Here is a 20,726-nt window from a genome sequence, read left to right on the forward strand (position 1 = left end):
TGTTCTCCCTACTCCCCCTTACTGTCTCCAACCCTGGAGAAGATGGATTGAAGTACTTGGTGAGTGAATATGGGACAAATACTGAGTTTGCTTAACTCAGCTCATCCTTCTTTTCTTTGGGAGCTTGCAGTGAGCAGACTTTCTCTGCAGCATCTCCAGGCTTAGGAGCCTGCCCCTCAGCAATCTGCGCCTGGGTGGGCAGATCCTGCCTAATTATGGGGTTCTTCAACTGGCCCACTTGGCTAACAGACCGAAGATCACAACTTCCAACCCAGACTCTAACAGCTATAAGGGTTTTGCTTTGTTTCTCTCTCTCCTCCTTTGTTTTATATCTCAACTTATTTAGAATCTGAGCAGTAAAGAGGGATGCTATGTATTAGCTGCCCTCATAGATTCTCTGAATACATCACATCTCACCCCATATATTGGTTTCTTTTTCAATATCATGAACATGAGACACATTTTTGCTTTGTTTATATGTGTATCAATTCTAAATGTTGAACATTTAAATAATAGATAATAAACTCCTTAATCTATATAAGCTACTATAATTTGATTATCTGTATAATAGATATGAAGACAAAATATGTAGTTCACTTCTTATCCATTGGAATTCAATTTATAACTTAGGGGTAAATGTTAGAGCTTTAATTTCACTCAAGGTTCTATAGCTGACTGATTTAGAAGAGGAAAGAGATTATGGAGCAGAGATTTTCCTCTGGGTAAAAAAAAAATTTTGTATTTGCAATTCCATCAAAGATCAGAGATTAAATTTTATCCATTTTACTTAAAACTTCTCCCTTACCAGTCAGCCCTCTCATGCTCCCTTCTTGTGCTTCATGATCGAGCCTCCTTTAATAACAACTGGGCGGAAATGAATCACTGACTCAACAGCAGCTGAGAAGCTTATGTTCTGTTTGTCCCCTTCTTTTCATATTTTATAAAGTGCACTGGATATGAATTTTTAAACATATTGCTTTAGAATTTTTCTTAAAGGAATTTATTAGAAGTACCATCTTATTCCATCTGCCAGAATTCCCTGAGATATCCTTTGACAGGTACATGGAACAAAACATATATAAGAAAAAAATTGAAAGTCTGGAGCTCTCCATTTAATGCACTCCGAGTAGCATGCAGTCTCCTCAAGGGCCACTACTTAGTTAGTCATTCAAATTAGACCGTTATTCATAGAATGAGCAAGCCCATGACAAATACCACAAACTACCTGTTGACCGCAGACATTAGTCCTTAGCTTGGGTACACAGTGGTGCTATAAGCCATGGTAGACATCTAAAAACAAGCAAATATACCAATAACAAGGAAGAAAGAAAGAAAGAAAGAGATAGAGAGAAAGAAAGAAAGAATGAATGAATGAAAGAAAGAAAGAAAAAGAAGGAAGGAAGGCAGAGAAAGAAAGAAGGAAAGAAAGAAAGAAAGAAAAAGAAGGAAGGAAGGAAGAGAAAGAAAGAAAGAGAAGGAAGGAGGGAAGGAAGGAAAGAAAGAAAGAAAGAGAGAAGAAAGGGAGGAAGGAAGGAAGGAAGGAAGGGGGTGGGAGGAGGGAGAGGGAGGGAGGGAAGAAGGAAGGAGGGAAGGAAGGAAAAGAAAGAAAGAAAGAGAAAGGAAGGAAGGAAGGGAGGGAGGAAGGGAGAGGAGGGGAGGGGAGAGGGAAGGAGGGACGGACTATTGCCCTGTATTTTCCTAAAATCCATCAATATATATAAAGCAAACTATAAACTCTCACAGTTATCAGTTCTCTGTAGGGTTTTTTAAAGCTCAAAAATCTCTGCAATAGCGTTGCCAGATTAACATCAGGCAAGAGTCCCCCAGAATGCTTCCCAACATGGACATTTTTTGATTCTATGGCTTACTTTTGAGAAGCTACCAGAAAATGAACTACTGCCTATAGAAAAACAAGTACATAAATTCTAACGTCTCCGCGAGTGACTGGCCCTGATTTCCAATTTCAGTGTCTTTAATAAAAGCTTTGGGTTGGTTTAAGACTGAATCCTGGATTTTCTATTTTACCACTCCCACTGTATAAACGTTGCTTATATGTATATACTATAAGAAAAGCAACTCTGGAAGAGATTTCGACCCTCCAAGTATAAAAGGTATATTATTAAATAGTAATACATTAAAACTAGTAATTAAATTAGTAATACATTTACATTTTTATTGATGATATTTACCTTTTCTTGGTACCTTTAAAAAAATAGTTCTTACTGCACATTTGCATTTTAGTTCAGCTAAGGTGAAGCAACACATTGTACAGAGAAATATTTTGGGAGTTTGTGGTCTCTACAAAGGAATGGATTTAGATGAATTGAAGATATGGGCTTGACTCCTATCAAAAGAAAAAAAAAACATGGATTGCTGTCACCCTGCTCATGGTCACCAACTGCTGAAGCACTGATGTCCCTTTGTTGCTCACCTTAGTTTAACACTGTTTATGGTTGTTCCAATTTTAAATATTTATTTATTTATTTGGCTGTGCCGGGTCTTAGTTGTGGCACGTGGGATCTTCATTGTGGCGTGCAGGGTCTTTAGTTGCAGCATGCGGGATCTTTCAGTTGTGGCATATGGGATCTAGTGCCCTCATCAGGGATCGAACCTCGGCCCTCTGCACTGGGAGAGCAAAGTCTTAACCATTGGACCACAGGGAAGTCCTGGTTGTTCCAATTTTAATGCAACTCTTTAATTCCTGTATCTTTCTTTGGAAGCCTGCATCAAGAAAATGACCTCTCATATAGAAATCTGAGGACCTTTAAAATATCATAATTGATGTCAGAGTCAGTCAGATAGAATTATGTACTTAAAAGTGAATAGCCAGGGCTTCCCTGGTGGTGCAGCAGTTGATACTCCGCCTGCCGATGCAGGGGACATGGGTTCGTGCCCCGGTCCTGGAAGATCCCACATGCTGTGGAGCGGCTGGGCCCGTGAGCCATGGCCGCTGGGCCTGCGCGTCTGGAGCTTGTGCTCTGCAGCAGGAGAGGCCACAAGAGTGAGAGGCCCGCGTACCGCAAAAAAAAAAAAAAAAAAAAAAGTGAATAGCCAGGATTTCCCTGGTGGTGCAGTGGTTAAGAATCCGCCTGCCAATGCAGGGGACACGGGTTCGAGCCCTGGTCTGGGAAGATCCCACGTGCCGTGGAGCAACTAAGTCCGTGCACCACAACTACTGAACCTGCACTCTAGAGCCTGTGAGCCACAACTACTGAGCCCACGTGCCACAACTACTGAAGCCCGCACGCTATAGCCCGTGCTCCACAACAAGAAGCCACCACAATGAGAAGCCTGCACACCGCAACAAAGAGCAGCCCCTGCTCACTGCAACTAGAGAAAGTCCGCGTGCAGCAATGAGGACCCAATGCAGCCAAAACTAAATCAAAAAAAAAAAAAAAGTGAACAACCAATAGATCTCTTAGACAGATGTCCATACCTCCAGACTAGTTCATTTAATCCCCGTTCCTGATTTTTTCTTCCAGGGAAGGCAGCTCAATTGATGTGCATGTCTGTGCTCCTCACTCCCCCTTACTGTCTCCATCCCTGGAGGGGATGGGTTGAAGTATTTGATGAGTGAATGTGGGAAGGATACTGAGTTTGCTTGACTCAGCCTATCCTTCTTCATCTTGGGAGCTTGTGGTGAACAGATTTTCTCTGCAGCATCTCCAGGGTTAGGAGCATCCTGTGCCTGGGGCACCATCCCCATAAGGCCAAAACCCAAATCTAATCAGATCACTATCCTGCTTAAAATCTTTCAATGTCATAATTTTAAGGAAAATTCCAATGTCCTTATATCACAGAATACGAATCCAATCATGATTCAACCCCTATCCACTTCCAGTCTGATCTCCTGTATTTTCCACAGATGCACCCATCCTTCCAGCCACAGAAAACATGACCTGTCCATTTATACCCTTAACCTTCCTGAACACATGAAACATATGTGACCTCCCACAACCATGTGGACACTCACTGGTTACACTGGTCAGGCCTTTTGCAGTAACTCCAAATTTCATTGTCAAAGGAACTGATCTAGTTCAGTGTTTTCCAAGTGGCTTAGGGTGTCACCACCATGATTTTGGCCATATCAATATTATTCATCTACTATTATTACTTAATACCCTTCTTCAAGCAATCCACTTTTATTAAATTATTAAAATTTAAATTTCATATCATTACCATCAGTGGAAAACCAATAGAAGCTGCTACAAGCAAGAGGCAACTGTAAAAATAAATACAATGGAAACAAGTCATATGAAATTTTACCTAGACTGGGTTGCCTGTCCCCCACCTCCATCCCCCAAAGGAAGACACCACACACATTAGAAAAGTGTTAAAGACCAGTATCAAAATGAGACCTCCGATGTGTTCAGAAGGGTTGGAGAGGGACCAATATTCTCAATGTTAATTGATTTTACTTAATAACCTTGCATGCACTACCTAAATCAATCCTCTCATGCACCAGGGTATGTGCTCTCACCCTGGCAAACACTGGCAGAGCTTAAATTCAATTACCACAAACAGGGAAAACTGTGGGTTCTGGAACCACGCTGCCTGAACCTGACTCTGACTTCAGCACTTTCTAAATATATATACCTAAGCTAGTTACATAACTGCTCTTGGACTCAAACTAAGAATAATGAAAATACCAATCTCAAAGTCGTTTGAGGGTTAATGAAGGAAAGGTTTTGAGATAAAACATGAAGCAAAAAAACGGACCCCAAAATACTTATTCATCAAATGATAAATAGAAAGAGATTTAACTCTGTCAAGGGACAAAAGAAAAGACATTTTGGTAAAAATGAAATTGAGCAGGGACTAGAAAGACCATTTGATCACACATCAGAGGATGATGAATGAAAGGATGGAGGGATGAAGCAGACAGGATGAAGGAAACAAGTAAAGACAAATACCACAGAGTTTCTGTTTTTCTTTTCCCTAACCTGTAAATCCAAGATCTCAGATTTCTGCTAAGACCAAAGCTCTCTCCACCCCATATTACTGGCCTCTTCAAGACCATCTTGTAAATGCTCATGAGCAAGTCTGCTCAATTTTACAATCTGTATTTTTATGTCTGTGGTTTTATTTCTCTTCAGTTTTATAGTCTCTTCTGGTTGACACCAGTGAAAACGTAGGTTCTCGTGTGTCAGGGGGCAGTGTCCTGCTTGGTCGGGATTTATCACCTCTGCCAACTTCACCTTCACCACTTCTAATCCATCCTTCCCTGCCTGTGGCTTCTCCTGCTCTGTGGGCCAAGCACACTGTTCCTCCTAATGCTGCTCTGGGAGGCCTAGACCAAAACAATGCTTCATGTCCCATTGTCAATTAGGAAATATTCCTTTCATATTTTTAAAATAAATTTATTTACTTTTGGCTGCATTGGGTCTTCATTGCTGCCGCAGGCTTTCTCTAGTTGCGGTGAGCAGGGGCTACTCTTCTGTTGCGGTGTGCAGGCTTCTAATTGCAGTGGCTTCTCTTGTTGCAGAGCACGGGCTCTAGGCATGCGGGCTTCAGTAGTTGTGGCACGCGGGCTCAGTAGTTGTGGTGCACGGGCTTAGTTGCTCCGCGGCATGTGGGATCTTCCCGGACCAGGGATCGAACCTGTGTCCCCTAAATTGGCAGGCAGATTCTTAGCTGCTGCACCACGAGGGAAGCCCATTCCTTTCATATTTTAATGCTATATAGAAGAACTTAAAATCATCTTCAAATCAACAGCAGGATGTTGAGGGTGATAATTAATTATATTTAGAGACATTTATTTTCAGAACGAAAATTAATGTTTCAAATGACCCTAATTCTCTTAAACATAATTTTGCCACATATGAACAAAACACAGAAAACCATAGTGCTACCATTTTAGACTCTATGATTCCAAAATCAAGTTGTTCCTTCCAAATTTGTACTAAAGTCTGTGATTATCTCTGAAATTCAATCCTCTTGATATGACTTCTTCAAGTTAGAACCTATGAACATTCATCCATACTATGAAATGCAAGACTAAAAAACAAACAAACCTTTTATTCTAAAGTTAGCATATAAAAAATTATAAATGTAGCCATAAAATTGAAAAGATTATTTTCCCATAACTTCAAGAAAAAATTTTGACATGCTTTGGAATGTAAGTGAAAAGAACATGGTCCAAAAATGCAGGTTATAGTCTTTGTTTTGTCACACTGGCTGTGCGACCTTTATCTGTGTGGGCTTTAGTTTCCTTCTCTAGAAAATAAAAAGGTTGTGTAAGATGGACTCAAAAGTTCTGTAATTATACTGGCTTTCTGCTCTTATTTCACTTCTTCCCTCTTGCCGTTTCCCAGAATATTTACTTTGTATGTATGTTTTATTTTTTCAGCAAGTGTTTTTTGAGTGTCCACTCTGTGCCAGGAAAATTACAAGGCATTAGAATACAGAAGTTGAGAAAAATATGATTCTTGTTCACAAAAACCTTTCAGTTTAGTGGCCAAGATGGACATTCAACAATCAGAAGCATTATACTTGATGATGATCTTGAGAAAGAAAAACCTCATCGTGCTCTGGGGGTTATAATAGATGACCTAATTTTGATTGGGGGCAAAAAGAAAGCCACAATGAAGAAGTGACATTTAAAGTGAGGAGTAGAAGGAAGCATATCCCAGCCTTCCAGGGGTACAGGGCAAAGTGAAGAATAGTCTTGAGGGGGCAGTCATGGACAAGTTCAAGGAACCGAAAGGGAAACAACGAGGCTAAGGCAAAGAGCATAAAGGGGTACAGGCATGAGTGACAGGGTCTCCTATGGACTATCAGGGATGTTGCCTTTTATTATAAGTGCGGGATGTAAGCTCTTTATTATAAGAGCTCACCTTATTTACTGTGAGCTCACTAGGTAGGGACATTGACCCTGAAATTAGAATCTGAGCTCCACCACTTACTAGCTGAGTGACCTTGAGCAGTTTCCTCATTTAGAGTTATTGGGAGGATTAGATCAATCAATGTAAATAAAGTGTTTAAATCAGTGCCCAATGGTGGTAAGCACTTTGCTGTGTCTGTTGTTATTATTAGCATCAATCTTCTTGGCTTCAGGACACAGAAGAGCTCAGAGGAAGGAGTACTACATTCCAGGTGCTGAGACCAGGGCTCCAGGTGCATCTCTTCCCATACAGGCTGTTTCCACAGTAAAGTGAGGAAACCTTAAAAGGAATTTAGATAACCCTGAATTGTAATAAAGAAACAAAAAGGTAACTTTAAGTGAACAGAAAGGTGTTCTTGAATCTCTTCTGTGATTTTTGAGATTAAATGGATGTTGTAATATTGGAAAAATATTTAAGAATTCTTGCTTCGCATTGCTCATAATATTAGTTCTAGAAGACGAAAATGGCATCCCACCTAAGTTTCCTTCAAAATTTATAGAGTGTACCATAATTTCTGGTTCTCTTTCATCAGTGGTGAATCTTTCAGAACCTCTATAATCACCTAACTGCACTGTTTCACACTGCAATTTAGAAACCTCAGCAAATAAACTTCTCATCCACACTGGTGATGTGAGTAACTAAGATCTGTAAATAAACAACAAAGCTTTGGATAAAAATCAACTATTTCAATGGAAAATGTCCTATGATTTACTTTTTTCTCCACTGTTCTTTGTTTCAATTCCTTTTACAAGGATCCCTTGGATTTTAATAAGCCCTTCCTTTTTATCAAATGAAAACACAAACAATGTTCTTAAATTTGCCTCATTTTTATAATATTTAATTACCTCTTATTTATCAATTCAAGTACAAGGCACTGAAGACACAAAAAGTATTAAGACATGGGTTATCCCTTTAAAAAGATGGTAGTAAGAGATGGAGGATCAAACATAATAAAGGAGGAAGAGAGAGAAAGGAAAGTTAAAGGCTTGGAAATGCAGATAAGGTTAGCATATCAGTGCATAAAAGGGAAATCAGAGTAGTAAACCCCAGTTAATTTATAAAGTTAATTATCTTCTTTAAGTTTATTGATAATCTCTCAGGGATATAGTTTATCACTAGGTTTGATGGGATGGTTTATCACTACATTAATACAGCAGCACTTCATTAAAATTAATATGAGTTTCTAAACTGAAGTCATTCATTCATTCATTTATCCACAACGCATTTTTTAAAATTTTATTGAAGTATAGTTGATTTACAATGTTGTGTTAATTTCTGCTGTATAGCAACGCGACTCAGTTATACATATATCTTCTTTTTCATATTCTTATCCATTATGGTTTATCATAAGATGTTGAATATAGTTCCCTGTGCTATACAGTAGGCACCTTGTTGTTTATCCATTCTATATATACAATAGTTTGCATCTGCTAATTCCAAACTCCCAATCCTTCCCTCCCCCACCCCCTCCCCCTTGGCAACCACAAGTCTGTTCTGTATATTTGTGAGTCTGTTTTTGTTTTGTAGATATGTTCATTTCCATAATCCATTTTTGAGCTTCCCCTAAGACTTAGAATCGGGTCTAATTTGATAACAGGCTGCTATAGCAAGAGTACAAACTGGCTTCTCTAAAACTTCTGTACTTTATTTTCTCCTCTAACTATTTACATCAATGAGCTTCTGAAGTGAAGATTCCTCTTCAGTCTCTTCTACTTTGCTCTCGGCATTTTTCCTATGAGATAAATAAGCTTTTACCTGACTATCTGGATAGATCTTACAAAACCTCAACCACATTAATATCTGTCCTTCTGGATCTATCATACCAACATGCTGACACACCTTGTCCGAAAGAAAACAAAATGAGAAAAGTAAGAAACTGGAGAACAAAGAAAGATTGAAAAAATTGGTTAAAAATCAGGCTGCTACTATTTACAACAGCCAAGACATGGAAGCAACCTAAATGTCCATCAATAGATGAATGGATAAAGAAGATGTGGTGTGTGTATATATATATGTGTGTGTGTGTGTGTTTGTGTGTGTGTATGCATATATATATGTATATATATATATATATATGTATACACACACAATGGAATACTACTCAGCCATAAAAAAGAATGAAATAATGCCATTTGCAGCAACATGGATGGACCTAGAGATTGTCATACTAAGTGAAGTAAGTCAGACAGTGAAAGACAAGTATCATAGGATATCACTTATACATGGAATCTAAAAAAATGATACAAATGAAAATATTTACAAAACTGAAATAGACTCACAGGCATAGAAACAAACTTATGGTTACCAAAAGGGAAAGGTTGGGGGGGCATAAATTAGGAGTTTGGGATTAACATATACACACTACTATATATATAATGGATAAACAACAAGGACATACTGTATAGCACAGGGAACTATATTCAATATCTTGTAATAAACTATAATGGAAAAGAATCTGAAAAAGAATAGATAGCTAGCTAGATAGATATAGATAGATTTGTATTACTGAGTTATTTTGCTGTACACCTGACACTAACACAACATTGTAAATCAACTATACTTCAATTTAAAAAATAGACAGAAAAAAATAAGGCTGCTATATTACTTTCAAATTATTTAACATTTAATATTGGGACATCAGTCCTTTTTTAAAGATGTTTATAATCTTGGGTTAATACATGAAAACCAGGAAAACACAAGGTGGTATAATTTCTTCATCAAACCACAGAGAAGCTAATACCATAAACTCTTCAGGGAAGGTCAAGAGTAACATTTCTTTTCTTTTTAAAAAATTTTTATTTTATATTGGAGCATAGTTGATTAACAATGTTGTGTTAGTTTCAGGTGCAGAGCAAAGTGATTCAGTTATACATATACACATATCTATTTTTTTTTAATTCTTTTCCCATTTAGGTTATTACAGAATGTTGAGCATTTTGGTGAGTTTTGTTAGACACAAAGTGTGTGATTTTGTTTTCTTTTGTAACACAGATGTAAATTAAAAAAAAAATGCAGGCAGATAAGTCCCATTCAATATGACTGCCAACTCTAGTCTTTTTTGGACTAGAGAGTCCAAAAGAGAATGGAATCCTCTTAACTCCTTGGGGAAAGTATGTGAAATAAAAGCTTTAGGCAATGTTTTATAATAAATCACACTATCATTTTTCTCTCTCAATAATTCCTCTGTTCTCTTGCTATTCCATCTTTGCCCCCTTCTCCTACCTATTACCAGGTGATCAGGTGGTCAGAACTTTATAAAATAATGGCTGAAAAGGGGGAAGAGTTTAAGGACCGCCCCAACTGCTTGAACCTATAAATGTTCATAGATATTTTGAAGTCTCTGAATTTTCCCTACGTGTTAGCAGATTAAAGGGAGGGTATGCACTTTCTTCATGGATCGCAGTGTCAGCCATGAATAAGGGTCTGATCCGCAATCCAGACTTTCCCAACAGCTATTGCTGTAATGTGAGGTTTAGGAAACAAAGTGACAGGCAAACTTCCTCTGGGTTTTAGCAGTAGTTTAATTATGCATCTTTTTCTTCTTTCTTTAAACTATACAGGTTTTTAAACTTACCCCGATAGCTGCTAAGATTGGGGCTTGATAAATCCACTTGGTGTCTCCAGCACTAAGTTCCCAGCATCTGAGACATGAAAAAGAACTTCCATTAAAGAATCAGCAAAAACAAAAAAACAAAAAAACAAAAAAAAAAAAAAAGAAAAGAATCAGCAAAGCAAATAAGCAGTGAGATGTAACATTTTGTTTTACCAAAAATTCCAGACCCAGGTTTCTGATTAAGAAACAAGTAGACAGGAAAAAAAAAATCTCCTAAAATAACCAAAACAGTAAAAAAAAAAAAAAAAAAAAAAAAGTGTAACAGTCCTGGTTTCCATACTATTAGCTACCCCTTGGGGATAAGTAAAGTATTATAAATAGTGGTTTATTATTTTTATAAAAGAGTCAAAACTATGTTTCTAGAGCCACAAAAAAATTAGTCTTCTAAATGTGGTACCACTGATTCTTTATTTTTGTTATCACTGGAAAGATCCATAACATTTAAACCTTGTTGATAGAGAAAGTCCTCTCACTTTCAAAATTTACTCCATTGGTTGTAGAACATTGACATTAGTACATTTTTATCCACAGAAATGCAACAGAAAACTGACAATTATGTAAATGATTCTTGTTGATAGGAATGTAGAAGAAAACTGAATGCAAATGATTTTTGTCCATAGAAAGGAAAATTAGCTGTGTTTGGTGGAATGTAATTGCTCAGTGATCTGTGAATATTGACCAGTTTTTACATTTATTTGTAAAATTATTTCATTGTACATATTACTAGATACAAACATGTAATTCTTTTATTTCTCCTTTGAACCAGTTACAACATCTTACTGGTTTCCTCATTAATTAGTGAGTTAAAAAATCTTGATAGGTGCTCATTTTATATTTGCATTAGATCATGATTTTATCTTCTATTTTAAAAAGTTAGTTTTTAACAGTACTTAATAAAAACACTATTTGATTTACTTATTTGTTATATTTATTTTCTGCTTCCTGCTCAATCCAACTAGAATTTAAGTTTACATAGGCAGGGATCATTGTTGTTTTTGTTTTCTGTTACAAGTGCCTAGAACAGTACATAACATGTAGGTAGTCAATAAACATTTGTTGAATTGAATTGAATTCAAAGTAAGTTAGACTCAACCTCACCCAATCTGGTTTGTGGTAAAGGTATTACACTAGAATAAATGGAACAGAGTTAAGAAAAACTAGTTCCACTTGAAACTTTAATGTAGCACTTTAAATGGTTTTTATAAATTAAAGATACATAAATAAAAGCCTTCAGTTTCTTTCTCCTTAGACAAAACCTAGCATTGATTGTGGCAACAGTAAATGAAATTTTATAAATAAATTTTAATGATATAATGATAATTTTTAAATTCTGGATAATAAACTTATTAAGAAAGTTATTTTTAAATTAATGAACAAATTATGGATAATAAAAAGCTATTTCAACTATTCCTTGAAGGTAAAACATTTTCAGTACACATGTAATAACAACATATTTTTAAAATATAATTTTGTATATAGGCAATACATTCTCATTTCAAAAAACAAACTATATAAAAAGATAGACATTGAGACATCTCAGTCCTCCCCATGTTCTTGTATACCTCTGACTTTGCTTTTCCCCTACAGGTAACATCTTTTATTACTTTATTGTATATGTTTTCAGTATTTCTTTATGCATATACAAACACATACAAATATTATAATCTTATTTTCCCCATCTTACAAAAATGCAATGTACACTGTGTTCTGTAACTTGCACTTTCCTTTTAATAGTATATTTTTAATTTCTTTCCATATCAGTACCAAGAGAGCTTAGTAGCCCAGCATTCCACTGGAAGGAGGTACCACAGTTAAATCAAACAGACCCCTAGACCAAAGTGTAATTCTGGTCCAGACGCACTGAAATCTGCAAAGTCAGTGGGCTTGAAGACTGAATAAGAATGGAAATCAAACACAGGGACATTTTATACTTGCATACACCTTACTTGTTTACACATTATTGAACATTGCCCATATTATTTGTATGCATCTATTTTCCACATTGTTCAGCCAGACAAGAAAGATAAAAGTGTTACTGAGTCGTGCAAAACATCTATCACACTACGCTAAAAAGGCTTCCCACTGTAAGGAAAGTGGCACATATTGTGAGAATATAAATTGAACATTGATTCACTAAATTTTGGATTTCATAAATTTGGATTTCATAAATTTTCTTTTCAGCTTTGACATCTGGTAATATCTTCATAATCTTCTCTCTTTGCTTCAGTGACATTTCATCGTGGTGTCTCCTAACACACTGGAATTCAATTACACAATTTCAGCTCTACAAAATACTTTTCTCTGGAAGTAGGTCAAACCAGCTACTTCTAAAAACAGGAAAAACTTGACTGATCATTTTCAATGTCAAAGTTTCAAATTTGCCCTTTGATAAGAGGCAACTGAGGTTTCAGATATTTTAAAGAAAATGTTATTAATCCTTATTTTTCATTAATTCTTCAATGTCCCAGCTCACACCGTGTTTGTTAACATGGCTGAGAAACTACCCTCTGTCCAGATTTTTTAAAATAAATTTTAACACTCTAGGAAACGCAGGACTAAATGTCGGTTAAAACATAGTTCTGAATGGTAGAGCATGAAACACAGTAGCCTGTATGCTGAATGGTAAAGCATACAGACTAGAAAGTAGGATTTCCTGCAGCCAGGACTGGAAACAGGAAATGCATTGTTCCACCAGAGGAATCCAGGGAACTATATTGATTGAATACTGTATTGTCTCAACAACTCACACTCTGATAAGAGTAGAGGAAGTGAAGTTCCCTGAGAGCCATGCAGATTTCCTAGGAATGATGGAGTGTATCTTTTCTTGGTCCTTTCAATTGCAAGCCCTAACTGTTCCTGCTGGCATCTCATCTCCTTTGAATGAGCAGGGAGAAGGCAATAAGGTATCTTGTAAGGTGTTTTTGCTTTTGTAAGTAAAAAGAAAAACAAAATTATTCACTTTTAAAGTCATTTGTCCAATCTTAACTACCCAATTATCTTACCCTACCTTAGTCAAATAACACTTTGATAGAATTTTAGAACTGGAAGAGACTTCTTTTGTATATTCTATAGAGTTTAGAGTACCTTCTAAAACTGGGTCTTATCTGCTTATCTGTAAATGTCCAAGATACAGAGAAAATCAGAGTTCTAGCTTTGAAAGGCCAGATCAGAAAAAGATAAATTGCAACTATAAGAGACATGAGCAGGGGCCCCATCTGTCCTTTGGAGATGTTCCAAGTCTGCTCTCTCCACTTGAACTTTGTGACACGGCACTATACATAGGTCAGATGACGATGCTCAAGAAAACCCACAAAAACTTTTTAACTTAGACAAACTGAATTTCATGAGAAATCAAATCTGGCAATTATAAAATCATGCCATGAATGTGGTAATACAGTTTTATTTTCTATGCAAAATAAATATAAAATGAGCCCTTAACCCAATTATCACACTCAAATCAGGGCACTATAGAATTCAAGATTTTATTCTAAGTAAGGTAAGAATAAATATTTTATGCAGAAGAGTCACATGATCTAACTTATATTTAATATTTTTACATTAATACATCTGGTTTAGAGCAATATTTAGTATCAGTTGTATTTTTTCAAAGTATTACGTACCTAATGGATTTTTTCTCAAAAATGATAAACATGTATTTCTTATTTTTTCAGCAAAAAGACTTATGATTATTAATGATTTAATATCTAGTTTATGATTTTTTTTAAAAATGCAAGATAACTAAGAAAACTAATTAATTCAATATAAAATGTACTATGAATACATTTGCTTTCTTTCCTTGCTCAAGGCCTGGAATAGCTGTTGAATGGATGAATGAGTCAAAATTGCTGCAGGCTAGCTGTAGGCTTTGGAGATGTAACCTGCTATCTCTGGGCCTCATTCTATTCATCTCTCAAATGTGGGGATTGGACCAAACAATGCCTTCGGTTCTACCTTCTCTAAAATTCCAAATCTAAGTGATTTGGTTACACATCTCAGGGTAAAATTATTTAGCATTATTTAGTACCCTTTACTGACTCAACCTCCTTCCCTCCTCTAAGAAATCAAACAGCAATGCTGCAAGTTTTCTTTGAGATTTCCAATATCGCTGTGTAAATGTAACAATAAAGATAACAATGGAGATAACTTTAACCCCAATTGTCAACAAATCCAAATGGCATAAAGAGATAAAGTAAGTAAAAATGAAAACCTCTGGGACCCTACTGGGTACAAGCCCCTCTGTGTCCCCACTTCTTGTTTGTAGAAAAAAGCTTTAGTCTCCAAGGGTTTCCCCAAGTTCCAAAGAGCAGACTCAAACAGTTACTAATTAGTGAAGTAAGAAAATGCACAAACAAAGGAAAAGCAGTCAAGCAAGAAAAGTAATAATAGCTTGAAGAGCAGAGTCACAGGACTCCTAGTTCCTCCTGAAGGGATACAGGTAACAATCTGATGCATATCTTTGTGTTGTTCTGCAGAAACTAAGACCCCTACCCTGTGGAGGATGTTGACTACATGCTGACCACAAGCATGTAGACCCTGGACTGGTTGGAACCAGAAAACTGATGATTAAGATTCCTAAAACATCACCCTTTTACCTCACCACCAATCAGTCAGAAGAATGTCCATGAGCTAACCATGCACCTATGACCCTCACTCCTAATGTTGCCTTTAAATACCCTTGCTCCAAAGCAACAGGGAGTTCAGGTCTTTTGAGTATTAGCTGCCCATTCTTCTTGCTTTGCATCCTGCAAATAAAAGCTGTACTTTTCCTCACTACAATCCAGTGTCAGTAGATTCACTTTGCTGCTCATCAGGTGAGTGAACCCAAAGTTCAGCTCAGTAACAATAATGCAAAGCCACAACCTAAGTGTCCATCGACAGATGAATGGATAAAGGAGATGTGGCACATATATACAATGGAATATTACTCAGCCATAAAAAGAAACGAAATTAAGTTATTTGTAGTGAGGTGGATGGACTTAGAGACTACCATACAGAGTGAAGTAAGTCAGAAAGAGAAAAACAAATACCATATGCTAACACATATATATGGAATCTTAAAAAAAATGGTTATGAAGAACCTAGGGGCAGGACAGGAATAAAGACTCAGACATAGTGAACGGACTTGAGGACACGGAGAGGGGGAAGGGTAAGCTGGGACGAAGTGAGAGAGTGGCATGGATTTATATACACTACCAAATGTAAAATAGCTAGCTAGTGGGAAGCAGCCGCATAGCACAGGGAGATCAGCTTGGTGCTTTGTGACCACCTAGAGGGGTGGGATAGGGAGGGTGGGAGGGAGAAGCAAAGGGAGGAGATATGGGGATATATATATATATATATATGTATAGCTGATTCACTTTGTTATGAAGCAGAAACTAACACACCATTGTAAAGCAATTATACTCCAATAAATATGTTAAAAAAAAAAAAAAAAAGCAAAGCCAGTAAGTTCTAGAACTGAGGGAAAGCTGATGAATGGGGAGTTCTGGAGCAAGGCTGCACCTAAAGATAATGATCTGTAGACTTCAGATTTGGGGGAACAGTGGTAGGTTCTTTGTAGAATTCAGGTGCTCACATAATGTGGCATTTTTTTCACTGCACAACTGACAAAATGATTCTGAAGGAAATAGTGACTCAAAACAAATGTACAGGCTCAATGAAAGAAAGGAGCAAACAAAAAGGTGTTGCTGTCAGGAAAGGTACATGATCTGTGGATATTAAACTGTATTCTGTTAACAGGGAAGAATGCTCAGCATTACTACATCTATAAGTTAAAACTGTCTCTCTTTAAATCGCCTTTTCATGTATCATAAGTGTATTAGTCTGCTCGGGCTGCCATAACAATATAGTATAGACTGAGGGCTTAAACAGCAGACATTTATTTTCTCACAGTTGGAGGCTAAAGTCTGAGATGAAAATGCAAGGCACTGTCATCTTGCTGTGTGCTCATAAAACCTTTACTTCATGTGCATACACAGAGAGAAGGAGCTCCCTCGTGTCTCTTCTCATGAACACACTAATCCTATCATATCAGAGCCATACCCTTAGGATTTCATGTAACCTTAATTACCTCCTAAGGGCCGTATCTCCAAATACAGTCACACTGGGGATTAGGGCTTCCCACATATGAATTTTGGGGAGACACAATTCACTCCAAGCAATAAGTTTGACCATGAAAGCAAAGAGCAGGCACTGAATGCTTCTCCATGTTCTCCTTTTCTTTCTTTGACTCACCATTACTAAAAACAGAAATAATATGAAAAAATGAATGTTTCAGTATCCATTCATCATGTAGCACCCAAAGAGAAACAGACAAATGGGGGGCTAGTGATTCCCTAGGATGGATTCCACTTCTAATGTGCATTTGTTTTATCATTTAAGAATATTTAATTACACCATAGAAGACAAGAGAACAAATGGGGTGGATTAAACCTAGAGTTTGCATTAAATGTAGATCAGTAGTTAGTAAGTAGAGCACATGAGTGTTAAGCACAGGTACTAAATATCTGGGGCAACTGAGCACTAAATATTCATGATGCACTAAATATATAAGAGGCACGAAGTATCCCCAATATGCAGGAAGTACTCGGTAGTCTTGATGTCTTAATTCAGCCACTGATTGGTGGAACCCATGGCCACATATCCTTTGCCCAAAGAATGCAAATAAAACCCAGAGCTTCTCAGCAGGCTAAGTGGCAAGCTAGAGCCATGGCCAGGTGAACTTGCCCTTATATCTCTCTGAGACAGCAAGTGTGTGTCTCTGGCACAAGGCACCTTCTGTCTGTGGGTCCCCTTGTTGCAACCACATTTCTGGTTCTCATAGCCACACCATCAGTGGGGAATGCTGATGTGGCAGAGAGAGTGAGAGAGAGACAGAGAGGAGATATGAGCACTGCCCATCCCAGGACTCAGGTAGTGCAGTCCTTTCACCAGTGTGCATGATATCCTAAGTGTGTTAACTTACCCATCTCTTTCCCCTTGCTTCTCACTGTATGTTTCAAATTGATTTCATAAACCATGGAGTTTATGACCATCCTAATCAGGTCTGTGAGTCTTTCTGTCCCATGACTCTGGGATGGATAGCTTGCTGGTAATGTATCAGAGGCTACAAGGTAATTTCCCACATAACATCCCTAAAGGGTAATGTCATCTAGAACAGCAGCAAGTCTTGAGAAAATCCCAGGCTCTTGCTTTACCTCCTCTTGTTTCCACTCACCTTGCATCAGCCAGAGTTGCTCGTGCCACAGCCCAGGCTGTAACAAATGCCGCCGGGAACCCTGTAATCAGAAAAGGATTCAGAGACCATATTTCTTTTAAGATTAAGGGATTTTTTCTTATATACATCACATAAAAATATACTATTAAGAGGTGAGAGAGAAAAACAGGCATGAAAAATGTTGCTATGTGAATATGAAAAGTCCACTTAATTTTCATCTTGTCCATTTGAGAAGGGAGGTGGTATACTGATGTTATTCATTCTCAAAAGTCTGAAGATGAAGACTGGCTCTATTTTCCTTTAAGGGGTGTAAGGTTAAGCCATGTATGGAGGGGACCGAAGTTCCCAGGGTCAAAAGCAGGCGGTGGTCGGTGCATCCAACTTTGCCTCTTGAAATGCCGAAAGCCACATGCTTACCAAGAGGAGTGAAGCAGCAAGAGGGACTCATGAGAAGTGGCAGGAAGGCTGTTGTTCTAAAATACTCAAATTTTCTCATTCTAAAAGTTGAAGGCATAGAGAGGCTATACTGCAAGTTACAAAATTAGGAAGTTTTGATCAGTTTAGCCCTTCTTTTTTTGTTCATATCACCTCCAGACAGAAGCATTTGCAGGCACTGAAAGCTTAGCAAAGGGTGGTGCTATATTAGTTTGATGATTTGAGAATGAGATATTTGTCCTTCATGAACTATAAACACCTATGAGCTTGCAACATCAACTCTATTATACTGACTTTCCATGAGTCCTTTGCCCCCAGTAAAGGTTGACTGCTCAGTTCACGCTATACTTGGACTCTGACATCACAAAAAATCACAAACCATTACTTTTATGCAGCACTGCAATAGAAGATCGAAGGATTTAATGGATAACTCTTCATTATGTGGCCTTTTAGAAAGAAGTTTAAAAAAAAAGGAAGAGAAACCATAGGAAGCACCTTACAAAGAGAGAAAAAACTAACTCAGAACATTTAAAAGAACACAATATTCTTTACCTTTTAAAAAACACATTTCTAAATTTTCAGATATATTTTCTAAGCAAAACAAGTAAACATAAAAATAGATTCAGATGAAAAAAAATTCAGAAAAAATTAAAATAAGGTGATATCCCACAAAAGGGAATTTCTTTGGTCTCCTTAGTGATCTAATTGAATTTAACCTCAGCCTGCCTGTGTGGCTATTTAATTTTATGACTCTATATTCCAATTTTATTTATTGTTTTTATATAACTCCTTTTTAAAAAATTCTGCTCGAATTCTATGTTCTAGGAAATTTTTGTCAAAAGAGATCTACCCAATTCTGGTTAATTGTTAGGTTCAGCTTGCTATTCTATCTATCTATCTAGTCCACCTATCCATCCATCTGTATAAACATATATCCACTAAGCACTTATTAAATGCCTTTTCATTTGTTAAGAACTGTTATAGTCTCAGAAGATTAAAAAAAAGAACAGAATAAACAATATCTCTGTTTTCCTGAAACTTATATTCTGGTATGGGAGGCAAAATTAATAATACAACTTCAGTTATCAATTAGTGCTATGAAGAAAAAACAGGAATGATACTGTGTAATGGAGAGAGCATGGCTCCTTCTGACAGAATGGTTCAAAAAGGTCTGATATGGATCCCTTTGCTGTTCTACTGCCTTGGTTATCTTTAAAAAGTGTCTGCCTTTGATCAGAATGTTCACATTTTCTCATTTGCAGGTCTTCATCTTCTGCTTCCTTTACAATCTCCTGATCAGGAAATTTCCTGAATGATGTTCTATATATAGAACATTGATTAATGGTGCTGGACTTGGAATTGTGTTTTAAATGATAATTATAGCAAATACTTTATATCAGACACCATGTCTTAATGAAATTGTTTTTATCATCCTCTTGGAAGACCCTCATTCACAAGATGAGCACAGAGACAACCATGGAGGAATAAAGAACAGAAACCACCTTGAGGCTTTCTAAGAATTTTTGGTCACCAATCTTAGTATCACATTATTATGTAATTGAGAACACATAAATAAAGGGAAAAATCTTTGAAATCTAGACGTTAGTTTAAATTTAAGTGTTACTTTAAGTAAATTTAATGTAAATTGGAATGTTATTCTATATTTGCATTTATCTTAAGAGCTGAGTTATTTTCATAAAATACATCAGTATAAATAAGTGATTCTGAGAGGGAGGCAATCTCTGGTCTAAGAATAGGTAGACTCGAGTTTTGGTGTGGCTTCATTACTATTCTCCCTTAAAATGAAGGTTTGGACTAATAGTAGTAAAGAACTTTAGCAATTAAACACTTTCTTCAAATAAAAACTTATATAGCAGCCCACCGCATAAGCCAGAGATGCCTTGAAGCCAAAGTGGGGTAAAGGGTCTTGCCATATTGGCCCATATAATTTTATCTTGTTTTGGACACTTCAGAGCCTTCATAGAACCCAACCTCAGGCTTGCCCTCCTCCTAAAATGCTACTGTGGTATTGCAAAGTCATAGCTTGATCATAAAGTGTAGAGTTAACCCTAAAAATTAGAAACCCATCATGACATGGGGATTCCCAGATTTGCTACAGACATACAATGTCTTACCAGAAACCTTGATTCCCCTAGGAATCCAGTCTATGTTGACTGGTCAGACATAAAGCTCCAAGCTATGTCTTCAGTTCCCTCTCTACTCACTGCAGGATGCTGGAATTTAGTATCTATCACTTGCTGATTCATTCTTTGAGGAACCTAGAAATTCATCTATATAATTTTGATGGAATTATTCTCAAGTCTCATAGGACTCTAAGGCCAATACTGAATGAGTCTTTCCTCTCTGTAAGGAAAACTGCAGAGCCTTTAAAGTTTTCCATTGTTACAAAGGTGAGTGTCTATTTATGAAACTTCAGAAGAGTTACCCTCCCCTGGGATGGAATTACTACAGTAAACAAAAGAAATCTTTAAAAAATATATCTAATTCATAATCTAAAATCTGCTCTAGAAGAAGAGTAAGGCATTACGAAAAAGGATCAATCTAAAATAGAAGAGCT

At 37.0% G+C, this 20,726-nt stretch overlaps 1 protein-coding gene across 2 annotated transcripts in view; it reads right to left on the reverse strand.

Moving 5' to 3' along the window:
• The window catches only part of PTH2R (parathyroid hormone 2 receptor), a gene marked incomplete at both ends in the record, with an annotated part of 116,710 nt that overhangs the window by 18,678 nt on the left and 77,306 nt on the right, over positions 1 to 20,726 (reverse strand). For both annotated transcript variants that reach the window (XM_079710633.1, XM_079710632.1), the window contains 2 exons: positions 10,459 to 10,525; positions 17,714 to 17,774. In XM_079710633.1, the coding sequence (XP_079566759.1) occupies positions 10,459 to 10,525; positions 17,714 to 17,774 (128 nt within the window). The remainder of the gene's footprint in view (positions 1 to 10,458; positions 10,526 to 17,713; positions 17,775 to 20,726) is intronic.

The sequence above is a fragment of the Hyperoodon ampullatus genome (genome assembly GCF_949752795.1).
Source record: "Hyperoodon ampullatus genome assembly, chromosome: 8".
In the NCBI taxonomy this organism is placed as follows: Eukaryota; Metazoa; Chordata; class Mammalia; order Artiodactyla; family Ziphiidae; genus Hyperoodon; species Hyperoodon ampullatus.